Here is a 13,466-nt window from a genome sequence, read left to right as displayed (position 1 = left end):
ATGGTTTGGGCTGCAAGGGACCCTAAAGGACCCTTCAAGGGATGGGGCATCCACACCTTCAGAGAGCTGAACATGAGCCATCAGTGTTCCCAGGTGGCCAAGAAGGCCCATGGCACCTGGCCTGTATCAGCAATGGTGTGGCCAGCAGGAGCAGGGCAGGGATTGTCCTCCTGTACTCAGCACAGGCGAGGCCACACCTGGAATCCTGTTTTGGGCCCCTCATGGCAAGACATTGAGGTGCTGGAGTGAGTCCAGGGCAGCAAGGCTGGTGAAGTCTGGAGCACAGGTCTGATAAGGAGGAACTATGGGAGCTGGGGATTTTTATCCTGGGGAAAAGGAGGCTCAGGGCAGATATGTTTATTTTTGACAGTACCTGAGAGGAGCTTGTGGCAAGGTGGGGGTTTGTCTCTTCTCCAGGCAGTTAGTGGTGGGTCAAGGGGAAATGGCCTTCAGTTGTGTCTGGGGAGGTTCAGGCTGGATATTAGGAAACATTTCTTCATTGAAACATTGTTAAGGTTTGGAATGGGCTGGCCAGGGAAGTGGTAGGGTCACCATCCCTGAAAATATTCAAAAGACAAGTAGAAATGGTTCTTCGCAATATGGTTCAGTGGGCATGGTGGCATTTGGTTCAAGGCTGGATTTGATGATCTTGGTGGCCTATTTTATGATACTGTGATTGTAAGGGGAAAAGGGAAAAGAAAAAGAAAAATATTACTTGAATGTCACCACTGTTGCTTGGAAATCTTCCATCAAACCTCTTAGTAAGACTAAGGCTGTGTATTCAATATTCTTCCCAGAAAAGCAAAAATGCAAACTCCAACAGGCAGAAACATTCTACAGCACATGTGTCACAAAATACTTTGATACATTTTTATTACTGTGATTCCATTTTCTTCTGGAGGAGAAGGACAAACAGGAATTGAACTTCCCAGGTTGTATCAAGTCACTTGCAATTCATGGGACATTTGAATGAGACAAAGAAGATGTCTGATCGTAGGAACATCTAATCTAGGACAGGATAGTTAATGATTTTTGATGCCTGGGGGCATGGTACCACTTCCCAGTTCTGGGCAGTTGGCTGTTTCACAAGACCTCTGAGCCAGCTATAAAGGGAGGCTGGTAAGATGCCCTTCCCAAACCGCAGCCCTGCCCTGGAGGAATTGCCCTGAGCTCTCCCCAGCCCTGCAGCTGACAGCAAGGTAAGAGGCACCCTTGGCACAGGAGAGCTGGAAGGGTTTCTTGGGCAGCTGCTGTGAAATGCAGGCCAAGGGCAGGAGGCTTTAGTGCTGGGCTGAGAGCTGCAGCACAGCCGTGAGGGTCTGCTCTGTGTGTGTGTGCAGAGACTGAAGGCATCTCTCAGGGCATGAGGAGATGGATGGCTGCTGCAGGAGAGACACACCTCACCAAGGGAGAGGCTGGAGGGGCCAGTGATACACAGTTGTGGGGGGTGACTGTGAGATAATTTAAAACTTCATCTTGGATGTATATCTAACCCAACACATAGCTAATTAAAAGTGGGCATTTGTGGACACATATTTAATTTTACTTTTTCCCTCCAAATACAAACTACTATGTAAAGCATTCCCTCTTTTCTAGCTGTTGTTACATTTATTCATTGTTCAAAATGTTTTACATTTTCTTTATTTCCCTATGCTCTCTATCATTTTGTATAAAGTCTTCTTACAAGCATTGCTTGTTTTCTGTCTTCCTTTTGTGCAGGCTGTCATCCAAGGCCAACAGCAAGAACTTTCATCCTCAGAAGTCTTGAGATGGGAAAAATCATCATTTATGAGCATGCCAACTTCAGGGGGGTGTCTAGAGAAATAACTTCTGACATTTCCAATCTGGGACATTTGGACTTTAATGATATTATCTCCTCAGTGATAGTAATTGGCCAGCCTTGGGTGGCTTATGAGCACATAAATTATACAGGCAGGCTAATGGTACTTGAGGAGGGGGAACATGACTATGTTGGTAGAAGCATGAATGACACAATCAGCTCTCTGCAGATGATCACTGAAGATCTGCATGATCCCCAGATCACTCTCTATGAGCATCCCAACTATCATGGGAGGAGCAGAGTAATAAGAGAAGCAACCAACCTGGCTGCAGGATTTGACAATGACATCGTGTCTTCCCACAAAGTCCAGAGAGGTGCCTGGCTGCTGTGTGAGCACAGTGATGGCAGTGGAATTCAATACATTGCACGAGAAAAAGATAACCTTCCACATTACTCAGCAATCTACCTCAATGACAGGCTTTCCTTCCTGCGTCCCCTTCGCCCTGGCCGCTCTTATTAGAATGCAAATCCTCCAAAGCTGAGAAAAGATGCAGCACCAGCAAGAAATTTGAGATCTAGATTTCTCCTTCAGCTTGTGTAGCCTTTTTTCCCTGGAAGCTCTCTGCTGTGCTGCACTGCAGATATGTACTTCTCTATCCTGCCTTGCATGCTTCTTCAGCCCCATAAATGAAAGTATTATCATGCTTGATCATATTGAAAGAGTGTCCAAGCTAAGAAACATGCCAGGGATGTGTAACCTCATACACCCTCGGCTGGAATTCCAGAATCCTGTGCTGTGGAATGCTGAAACATTGCATGTTGTCTCTGTTGCTAAGTGAAACAGAAAATATAAGTGTAGGGCCAGCATCACCTTCTTTTAATTTGCTTTACAAAGGTACCATGGCTTCTGTCATTGTCTGTAATCCATTTTGCATTGGTGTCATTAAAGAATCTTTTGCAATTAGCAGTGAGCCTGTTTAGCATCTTTACAATAAATAAATAAATATTGCTCTTTCATGGTAGAATGTCTCTGTGTATCCAGAGAATGATTCATAGAGTCATGCATATTTTTCCTGGATGTCTCCTGGAACATTGTCTCCTGCCAGTTTCACTGGCCAGTAACAGTGGGTTTGGGTTTGACTCAAACAGTGCTAAAATCTTGGTGATCATGTTGGTTATTGCTGTGATCCTGGCCAAATTCTCCAGTGCAGTGTACATAAATAGCACATTTTTGATGGTATTGTGGACAATCAGTCATACAGATGAATCACACTGGTGATACAGTCGTCCACTGCCCAAATCACATAATCAAACAATAAGTTCTCATAACTTTGAATTGATTGGTTCCTTGATCCCAGTGGAAACAACTGCTTTGTGCTTTTTAACCTGTAGTATCTTGATAAGGGAGGAGGGATGACAAGGAATTCCATGATCTGTTTTGCCATGTGCAAGTTCAGCTGGAAGTGCAGAGTCTCAGCCCTCCTGCAGCAGTGCCTGATGGCAGCTGCACCCTGAGCTGGGCACTGTGGCAGCTGTCCCAGGGCAGCTCTGCCCTGCAGGGTTCCTCTCCCTCTGTGCTTGCCTGCTGTGGGCCCTGATTTCCTTGCCCTGGTCACAGGCAGGAGCTGCACTTGGCCTCTTTGAACCTCATGAGGTGCACACGGTGCCAGTGCTGAAGCTTGCCAAGGTCCCTGGGCATGGTCCCTTCCCTCAGCTCTATCAAATGCCCCCCTCAGCTCAGAGCCATCTGCAAACCTGCCCCAGGTGCCTCCATCCCACTGCCTGTGCCATGGATGAACACAGGGAGCACTACTGGTGCCAGCAGGGACCCTCAGGGACCCCATTTGTGACTGGTTTCCATTGATCCTGACAAGGCCCTTCATGTGTGTGCGCCTAACAATTCCATAGCTCCAACTGCTTCCTGCATTTTCCACTGCCGTGTTGGGATTTGCAGGCACATGGAGGACAGGGGGTGATTGGAGACAGCCAGCACAGCTTCAGCAAAGCTTTCACCTCCTGATCTGTGGGATCAGATCAGTCTGGGGATGAGTGCACTGGGAGCAGCCCAGGAACTGGGGACAGTGCTGGATGACAAACTGGACATGACCCCAGCACTTTGAGCCTGCAGCCTGGAAAGCCAAGCCTATCCTGGGCTGCCAAAGGTGTGCTCAGCAGGTCAAGGCAGGGGGTTCCTACCCTCTAATCCCCTATGGTGAGATCCCACCTGGAGTATGGCGTGCAGCTCTGCAGGTTTTTACTGGGGCCTTTGAAACCTAGAGAGAGGAGATTTCAATGATACATTTGGAAGAGTATTTTTGTGGTGAGGGGTGTGAGGCACTGGCAGAGGTTGCCCAGAGAAGCCATGGTTGATCCATCCCTCAAAGTGTTCAAGACCAGGCTGGACGCAGCTTTGAGCAGCCTGGTCTAATGGGAAATCTCCCTGCTCGTGGCAGGAGGTTGCAACTAGATGGTGTTTAAGAGCTCTCCCAGCCAAAATCCTTCTGTCATTTTGTGATTCTAGGATGTGCAAATTCAGCAATACAGTCAACCTTGCCGTGGTTTCAGGTCCCAGTCTCTCAGTTTCATGTTCTGCTTTTTACATCTACAGTACCTCTTTTTCCAGCAGCACTTATAAATTTTGAATATCAGCATAATGAGCCTGTATGGCTCCATGTCCCAGCAAAATCCTGTGCTTTGCAAGGCTGACTGAGGAGGAAATCTACCCTATCCTACTGTGTAGGGCTGTGTAGACAGAAGTGTCTGCTAAAGCTTTAGCATGTTTACAGCTCAGGCTGGATGGTTTATGGTTGTGGCATGAAAGGGTGGAAGAACAGTGCCTTTCTGGCTGCTTCTCAGGCATGCAGTGGGTAACGCCTGAATGTTGTGAAGCATGTTGTCAAAACAACACATATATGGAAAGAATTTGAGATTCTGGAGTGGATTCATACACTGGAAAAAAATAAAGATGTAAGAACATCTTTGTTGGTGTTCTTTCCTTGTTTCTGACACTATGACCTGCAGATTCTTGCAATGTCTCACTTTAAGGTGTAATGTATGTGCCCTCAGGTAATCTTTTGTTTTTTCTTGGTTGTAGAAATATTTGTAATGATTGAGAGCCTGTAGAGGAATTGGGAGGAAAGTCTGATGTTGGGAAATGGTATTTATAAAGGTACAAGAAATAATTTAGTCATTGTACACAGGACTTGATGATGACATTTTTTTACTCAAATTGAACAAAGGATGAAATCAGGCAGAGAATGACAAAGGCTTTTAAATCTTCCTTAGAATAACTGACAGAAAGATTTAATGTAGAAGGGACCTCCCTAGTCCAAGGCCTTGTTTACAGCAGAGATACCTTCAAATATGATCAAGTTGCTCATGGCGATCTTCAAGTGATTTCTGAACAGCTGTGAGGGTGGAGATTCCCCAGGGTCTCTGGCTCTTCCGTCAGTCCTGAAACCCCCTTAGGGTCATATTTTTTTCCTTACTTTCCATCAGAGCTTCCCTGTTCCCAGAAAGGACTCTTTCCCAGGTGTCCTTTTGCATGCACCTCCCTTACTCCCTTAGCCTTTTCTCTTCCATGTCTGAGAAACATTTTTTCAATGAGGTCAGCCAATTTTAAATCATGCCACTAGAGATCACAGAATCACACAATCATACAATCACTAGGTTGGAAGAAAACTTTAAGATTATTGAGTCCAACCCATGCCCAAACACCTCAGCTAAACCATGGCACCAAGTGCCACATCCAGTCTGTTTTTAAACACATCCAGGGATGTGAGTCCACCACCACCCTGGGCAGACCATTCCAGTACTTTATCACTCTTTCCATAAAAAACTTTTTCCTAACACCCAACCTAAATTTCCCTTGGTGCAGCTTAAGACTGTGTTCTCTAGTTCTTCCAGTTGCTGTCTGAAACCAACCCAAACCTGACAAGAGCCACCTTTCAGGAAGTTGTAGAGGGATAAGGTCACCTCTGAGTCTTCTTTTCTCCAAGCTAAACAACCCCAGTTCCCTCAGTTGTTCCTCACAGGGCTTATGTTCCTCATAGGGCAATGTTGTGTAGTCTGCATATTCAGAGGTTTTTTAGACCTGACTGGATAAAGCCAACAGCAAGCATAATTCACCTCACAGCTGTCCCTGTGTTAAGCAGCTGACTGGACACAATGGCAACCAAAAGTCACTTCCAACTTCAATTACAAACCTACAATCCTCCTGGCTCCCTGGATCATTCAAACTCATCACATAAGGACCAACACAGGCAAATCCCAGTATTTCCTGAGCCATATTGCTCCTGAGGAATCCTGTTGTAAATAAAGATGATCCATGTCCCTTGTCCATCTCATTCAGCCTTGTCAGACCAAGGCTGTCCTGATGGGGATTTCTAAGCACTGACATTGCCTCAGTGGGTCTAATGAGCTCCTTTGCATTGTCCTTGCACTCAGCAATTAATGTGTCCCTGCAATTTGTCTGCCATCAGTTTAATGTTTGGGGCATTCTTGGTAAATTTGGGTCTTTTTGGAGGGAAATTTTTCATGATGTGGCTCTCCTGCTTTCAGGGGAGTAGAAGTACAATCACATCCAAGCACAAGTGCAAGAAAAAGAGAACTGAGAGAGCATCTGCAGATGTGTAGGATTTCAACACACAAGAGGCTCGTCTGAGAAAGCCTGTGATAGTTCCTGCAAACTGCTGATCAGGATTGAGAGTAAAAGGAAAGAACACAAAAGTTACATGAGAGTGGTTCTTCTGTGGGGAAACCCCCAGTTCCAGGGTTTCTGTCTGCCAAGTTACTTTTCGAGTGCTGTGTGTAGGGATAGCTCAGGATGAGCAGAGTTCAGCCCCAGTTCAGCACTGGGGACAGTGCTGGGTGAAAAACTGGACATGACCCAGCACTTTGAGCTTGCAGACTGGAAAGCCAAGCCTATCCTGGGCTGCCAAGGGTGTGCTCAAGAGGTCAAGGGAGGAGGGTTCCTGCTCAGCTGCTGGAGCCCAGGCTGCAGGCTCTCTGTCCAGGGCTGCTTTTCCCAGTGCCACTGGCCAGGCTGCAGGGGCAGCCCGTGCTGGGCTTGGCTGTGTCACCCAGGGACAGGTACCTGGGCACGGACACGGCCACGGCCACGGCACCGGCTGGCACACACCAGGGGCTGCCCTCAGCCACCCACAGCTGACACCACCAGCACTCCCACTGAATGGAATGGAAGACAGACAGCCCCCTCTCCTTCCTGCTCTGCAGCCCACCCACATGGAAGCCCTCTAGTGAAGACCTGCACACCCTCACTCTCCACAGCCACCAGCACCTGCACACGTGCTCCCAACGGGACTGAGAGCCCCCAGCCTGTCCAGTCTCACACCTGGCTCTGGGCTCTCTGAGCAGAACACACTTTGGTGTCTCCTAGTCCCTGGCTAGTGCAGCTTGGTGCTTGCAGCCAGCCCACACACACCAGACACTGTTCTCATTGGTGTTCTGGCAGTCGTGGGTGCCTTGAATCCCAGCACGAGTCTCCTGCCGGCCTGAAATCCCTGTCTACATCCATGCCCTGCTTGTTGGCTGCTCCAGCTCAGACTTTGCTGGCAAATCACACCATTATAACTTCTCTTGAACCAAAAATGTCTTTATTTGATAAAGTTCATGAAACAGAGGCTGTCATGTTCCACATACCCTTACAAGCTTGTCTTCCCACACTTTAAATATCACAAGTGATGGAAGACTGTGGAGTAAGATGTGTCTCAGCAGGACAGGAGACACCTGTAGAGCTGGTAATTGAAGGAGGAGCGACACCAAGGCTGAACAGAGCAATCCATTGAGGTTCAGGCCAGTGCAGGATGCCTCTTCAATGGTCTTGCAGACCCCATGCCCTGCAGCAGCCTCTCTGTCCTGCCTCTGTTGTAACTGAGGTGTTAAGGCAAGTCCAGCCATGGCTTCCCTGCCAAAGCACCACACCCTGCTCTGTGCCAGGCAGTGCTCAAAGCTTGGGGAAGACACTCTTAGACCCAACATGACCACCCAGTGACCCAAGTCTCAGAGTACTCTCTAACTTTTCCCAACCTTCTGTTTGTGATAGTGGTTGGGCTGCTGCAGACAGTTTCCTTTGAGCAGATATCATAGTTTCTTTCAGCACAAATGCAAGCAGAAATTAAGAACCAATCAAAGAAACAGAGAATGCATCTTCCCATCCTGTTACTTTTGTACTAAAATTAATTTTATGCTAATGTAGATTTTTATGAGAATTTAAAGTGACAACATAAAATATTTGAAAATGTGAAAATATAAACCAGAAATATTTTAAACAACTGACAAAGAAACAAGGGTTCAGAGTTGATTCTGGACAGTGTTCTAGTGATGACTTTTTAATGCTGTCCAGAGTGCCCATGAGTTAATTCCAAAACCAGCAGGGAGGAAGCACAACCTCCAACAGCATGATCCTGTAAAGTAAGCTCCTTATAAGTGACCAAAGGCAGTTATTTAAAAATGCAGAAATAGAGCTGATTCTACAATTTATTGTTAGTTGAATTCAATTCAGTAACTCATTAGATGTGTTTCTGGTGCTTGGAAGTTGGTCAGGAACCCCAGAGCAGAACAAGTCAGATCAAAGCACCTTGAAAGACCAGTGACCAGAGACAGGATGGGCTGAGTTCTGGGGACACACACTGCAGAATTCCCGGCAGAGGAGTTTTTGGGATGCTGTTTTCTGCAAAGCAGAGTTCCAGCAGGAGTCACTGAGAGCATAGTGTGGCATCTGGGAGAACCAATAACTTGATGCAGGAAATAATTTGTACTCATCTGGAGAAGAAAATAAAGGAAGATGGGAAAATGAGGAGAAACAATATTGCTGGTCCATGTACAGTAATGGAAAAACTTGATAGAGGAAAAACTTGATAGAGGAAAAACATTTAAAAGAAGTATTATCTGAAGCATTTACTTCAGCCTGAATTGGAAAAATGTTTAGGGTCATATTTAGCATAATAAGACTGCTGCTTGACTTGTTTGTGAAAGAAACACTATGTCTAACCAGATTCAAGTGTTTAATTTCAAAACTGAAAGTATAAAGCACTATTTAAAATAAAACAGTATTGAATGCAAAATAAATGTCTGCAAATATCTACATTTCTTTTGCACGATTCTGCTTTAAAATTCTGACTTTGAAGCTGGTTTTACGCCATTCCAGAAGGTCTCTATTTACATCCTGTTTCTGGGTTCTACACTGTGTTCTTCTGTCTGGTTTTGAGACAACAACAACATTGGTGCTTTTGTTTATTACCAACAATAGTACCATGTCCAGCTATTACTATACATAAATATATACATTAATACATATATCACAGAATCAGAGAATGGTTTGGGCTGCAAGGGACCCTAAAGAACCCTTCGAGGGATGAGGCATCCACACCTTCAGAGAGCCGAACATGAGCCATCAGTGTTCCCAGGTGGACAAGAAGGCCCATGGCACCTGGCCTGTATCAGCAATGGTGTGGCCAGCAGGAGCAGGGCAGGGATTGTCCTCCTGTACTCAGCACAGGCGAGGCCACACCTGGAATGCTGTGCTCATTGTGGGCCCCTCACTAGCAGAAGGACAAGAACAGAAACACTCCAGCAGAGGTGCTGGAGTGAGTCCAGGGCGAAAAGGCTGGTGAAGAGCCTGGAGCACAAGTACTATGAGGACCCACTGGGGGAACTGGGGTTTTTATCCTGGGGAAAAGGAGGCTCAGGGCAGATATGTTTACTTTTGACAGTACCTGAGAGGAGCTTGTGGCAGGGTGGGGGTTTGGCCCTTGTCCCAGGCAAGGGAGGAACAAGGGGCAATGGCCTTCAGTTGTGTCTGGGGAGGTTCAGGCTGGATATTAGGAAACATTTTTTCATCGAAAGATTGTTAAAATTGGGAATGGGCTGGCCAGGGAAGTGGTGGAGTCATTATCATTGGAAGTGCTCAAAACACAAGTAGAAGTGACATTTGCAATATGGTTTAGTGGGCATGGTGGCATTCAGTCAAAGGTTGGATCTTGGAGGCTTTTCCTACATATAATAATACTGTGATCCTAAGGACAAAAGACAACTGAAAAAAGAAACTAAACCGATGTAAATGTTCTCTCTGCTACCTGGATATTTCCCCCCGAAAACCTCTTAGTAAGACTAAGGCTGTGTATTCAATATTCTTCCCAGAAAAGCAAAAATGCAAACTCCAACAGGCAGAAACATTCTACAGCACATGTGTCACAAAATACTTTGATACATTTTTATTACTGTGATTCCATTTTCTTCTGGAGGAGAAGGACAAACAAGAACTGAACTTCCCCCATTTCATCAAGTCACTCATGCTTCAATGGACTTTTGTACAAGAAGGAAGAAGGGGTCTGGTTGTAGGACAATAGACAGCAAAATATAATGGATAATGAGTTTTGATGCCAGGGGGTAATATTGGACACTTTCAGTTCTGTTGACTGGGGTGCTTTTCGAGGCTTCTGTGCAAGTATAAATGCAGGGAGGTGAGAGACCCTGCTCAAACTGCAGCCCTGCCCTGGAGGAATTGCCCTGAGCTCTCCCCAGCCCTGCAGCTGACAGCAAGGTAAGAGGCACCCTTGGCACAGGAGAGCTGGAAGGGTTTCTTGGGCAGCTGCTGTGAAATGCAGGCCAAGGGCAGGAGGCTTTAGTGCTGGGCTGAGAGCTGCAGCACAGCCGTGAGGGTCTGCTCTGTGTGTGTGTGCAGAGACTGAAGGCATCTCTCAGGGCATGAGGAGATGGATGGCTGCTGCAGGAGAGACACACCTCACCAAGGGAGAGGCTGGAGGGGCCAGTGATACACAGTTGTGGGGGGTGAATGTGAGAGTATTTACAGCTTGATCTTGGATGTATGCACCTAAACCAACACACATGTCATGAGCTCACTCTTTTCCAGTTACCTCTATGTTTATTCTTTGTTCAAAATGCTTTATTTTTCCTTTTCCCCTTTTTCCCTTCTGGGTGTCCATCATTTTGTTTCAAGGTCCAAAAGGCTTCTTACAAGCATTGTTTGTTTTCTGTCTTCCTTTTGTTCAGGCTGTCATCCAGCTCTTAGAGGAAGAAATTCAAACTCTAGAATTCCTACAGAGATGGGAAGAATCATCCTTTATGAGCGTGCCAATTTCCAGGGCATGTCCAAAGAATTCACCTCTGATATTGCCAATTTAAGAGATGTAGATTGGAATGATCTCGCCTCCTCAGCAAAAGTAATTGGCCAGCCTTGGGTGCTTTATGAGCATTCAAATTACGGAGGCAAATTTCTGGTACTTGAGGAGGGAGACCATAGCCTTTTTACTTCAAAGATGAATAATAAGGTCAGTTCTCTGCAGATGATCACTGAAGACCTGAGCAATCCAGAGATCACTCTCTATGAGGATGCCAACTATCAAGGGAAAAGCAAGGTAGTACGAGAAGCAACCAACCTGGCTGCGGGACATGACAATGACATCATGTCTTCCCACAAAGTACAAAGAGGTGTCTGGCTGCTGTGTGAAAACAGTGATGGAAGTGGAATTCAATACCTTGCTCGAGAACGTGAAAACCTTCCAAATTACAAGGCAATCAATTTCAATGACAAGCTTTCCTTCCTGCGTCCCCTTCGTGCTGGCCGTTCTTATTAGAATGCAAATCCTCCAAAGCTGAGGAAAGATGCAGCCCCAGCAAGAAATTTGAGACCTAGATCTCTGCCTCTGCTTTTGTCACATTCTTTGTGATTTGTTTTAAAATGCCCCTGTGATACCATGGCTTCTGCTATTTTCTCTAATCCATTTTGTGTTGATGCCATCAAATAAACTCTTGCAAGCAACAGTGGGTCTGTTTTATGTACTGTTTAGTGTAGATAAATATTGCCCTTTCATGATGTCTCTGTGTATCCGGAGAATGTTTCCTGCAGTTAATTTGAGCCTTTTTCATGGATATCTCCTGTAAGATTTTATCTCCTTCCAGTTTCACTGTTCAGTTACAGTGGGTTCAGGCTTAACTCAATCAGTGCTAAAGTCTTGATGAGCGCATTGATAATAGCTGTGATCCTGGCCAAACTCTCACCTGCAGCTTGTACATAAGTATCACATATTTGATTGTGTCTTTAGACGTTGATCACACTGATGATATAGCCTTTTACTGCCCAAATTACATAATCAGACTGTTCTCACAAATTTGAATTGACTGAATGCTTGGTCCCAATGGTAAAATATGATTTTTTTAAACATCTGCCTCACTTTCAATTAAATTATTGATTAAGTATTTAATTTTTTCTTGGTTTTTTCTGTCATAGTATTCTTCCCCCTTATGCTGATGTGTTTTCTTGGCAGTGCCTTATTTGACCTTTGAATTCAACAGAGCAATACTATGGCAAAACTTAAATGAGATTCTCTATCCTGGTAAATCAAATCTCAAAAACTGCAAAGCATATTGCTGACAAAAGCAGTAATGAGAGACCTTCTTTCAGAGATCTGTAGAGGTAATCAGGAAAATAAATGTGGCACGGTCAAATGTGCACAGCTGCAGCAGATTATTCCTATAAGGAATTCCCCTCCTTGGAGCAAACTTGCCTTTGTCATTTGTGTGTTCCCAAAGCCCTGTTCACACAGTCCCACGGATTGGCAGAGTGCAGTTCACCTTAGGTAAACACCATCAGCCCCAGAGCTCAGCACAGACTCACCATGGGTCCCCCGGGCCCCTGGCCTGTTTATGCTCTCTATGCCCCAGAGGCAAGTGCACTCAAACTAGACCTGGTGCTCTGAGACACCTTCCCAGTGCAATGTCACCTGTGGGGATGTCATGGTTTGACACTGGCCAAACACCAGGCACACATGAAAGCCACTCACTCAACCTCCCCTGCTACAGCTGGACAGAGGAGAGAAAAATTTAACAAAGGGCTCATTAGCTAAGATGAGGACCAGAAAGAAACACTCCAAGGGCAAAACAGGCTCAACTTAGAGGTACAAAGCGAGTTTATTACTATCAGCATCACAGCAGGATAATGTGAAGTAAAATAAGCCCTCAAAAACCCCTTTTCCCCCCCAGCCTGTCCATCCCACTGACAGCATAGGGAGACGGGGGGTGGGGGTTTTGGTCAGTTCATCACCCAACGTTTTCTTCCCCTGTGCAGGGAGACAGGTTGTTTCCCTGTGAGACTGTGGGGTCCCTCTCACAGGAGAAAATTCTCTGTGAACTTCTCCAGTGTGGTTCCAATCTCACGAGCAGCAGCCCTCCCAAAATCACTGCGGCGTGGGTAACTCTTCCTTGGGGTGCAGTCCTCCAAGGACAGGCTGCTCCAGCCTGGAAGTAGGGGCCCTTTCCCTCCACCAAGCCACCCACTGGACCACAGCCTCCTCCAGGCACCCACCTGCTCTGGCGCGGGCACTTCCCCCACAGGCTGCAGGTGGATCTCTGCATTCCCCATGGATCCCCACAGGCTGCAGGGGCACAGCTGCCTCACCATGGCCTCACCATGGCCTCACCAAGGCCTGCAGAGGAATCTCGGCTCCAGTGCCTGGAGCACCTCCTCCCCTCCTTCTCCACTGACCTTGGTGTCCCCATGTTGTTTCCCTCACATGTCCTCACCTGTTCCTCTTCTCCATCTGGAATGAGAATTGTGCCCCCACCTTTTTTTGGTTCTTCTCAAATACATTATCACAGAGGTGTTACCATCATCTCTCATTGGCCCAGCTTTGGCCAGCAGCGTGTC

General features: G+C 46.3%; 2 protein-coding genes across 2 annotated transcripts; both read left to right on the top strand.

Moving 5' to 3' along the window:
* The first annotated feature begins 1,110 nt into the window (after window positions 1-1,110).
* Window positions 1,111-2,795, top strand: LOC139592816 (epidermal differentiation-specific protein-like). Its single transcript, XM_071433120.1, has 2 exons — window positions 1,111-1,199; window positions 1,720-2,795. Exon 2 carries the CDS (start codon window positions 1,770-1,772, stop codon window positions 2,298-2,300), a length of 531 nt encoding a protein of 176 aa, XP_071289221.1. The 5' UTR covers window positions 1,111-1,199; window positions 1,720-1,769; the 3' UTR covers window positions 2,301-2,795.
* An 8,032-nt stretch (window positions 2,796-10,827) lies between these two features.
* Window positions 10,828-11,584, top strand: LOC139592817 (epidermal differentiation-specific protein-like). The gene has a single exon (XM_071433121.1). It carries the CDS (start codon window positions 10,867-10,869, stop codon window positions 11,395-11,397), a length of 531 nt encoding a protein of 176 aa, XP_071289222.1. The 5' UTR covers window positions 10,828-10,866; the 3' UTR covers window positions 11,398-11,584.
* The last annotated feature ends 1,882 nt before the right edge of the window (window positions 11,585-13,466 follow it).

The sequence above is a fragment of the Agelaius tricolor genome, unplaced genomic scaffold, assembly GCF_023055355.1.
Source record: "Agelaius tricolor isolate 1412-34295 unplaced genomic scaffold, bAgeTri1.0.p SCAF_9, whole genome shotgun sequence".
Lineage (NCBI taxonomy): Eukaryota > Metazoa > Chordata > Aves > Passeriformes > Icteridae > Agelaius > Agelaius tricolor.
The sequence above is the reverse complement of the archived record's forward strand: the minus strand, read 5'-3'. Positions and strand labels throughout refer to the sequence as shown.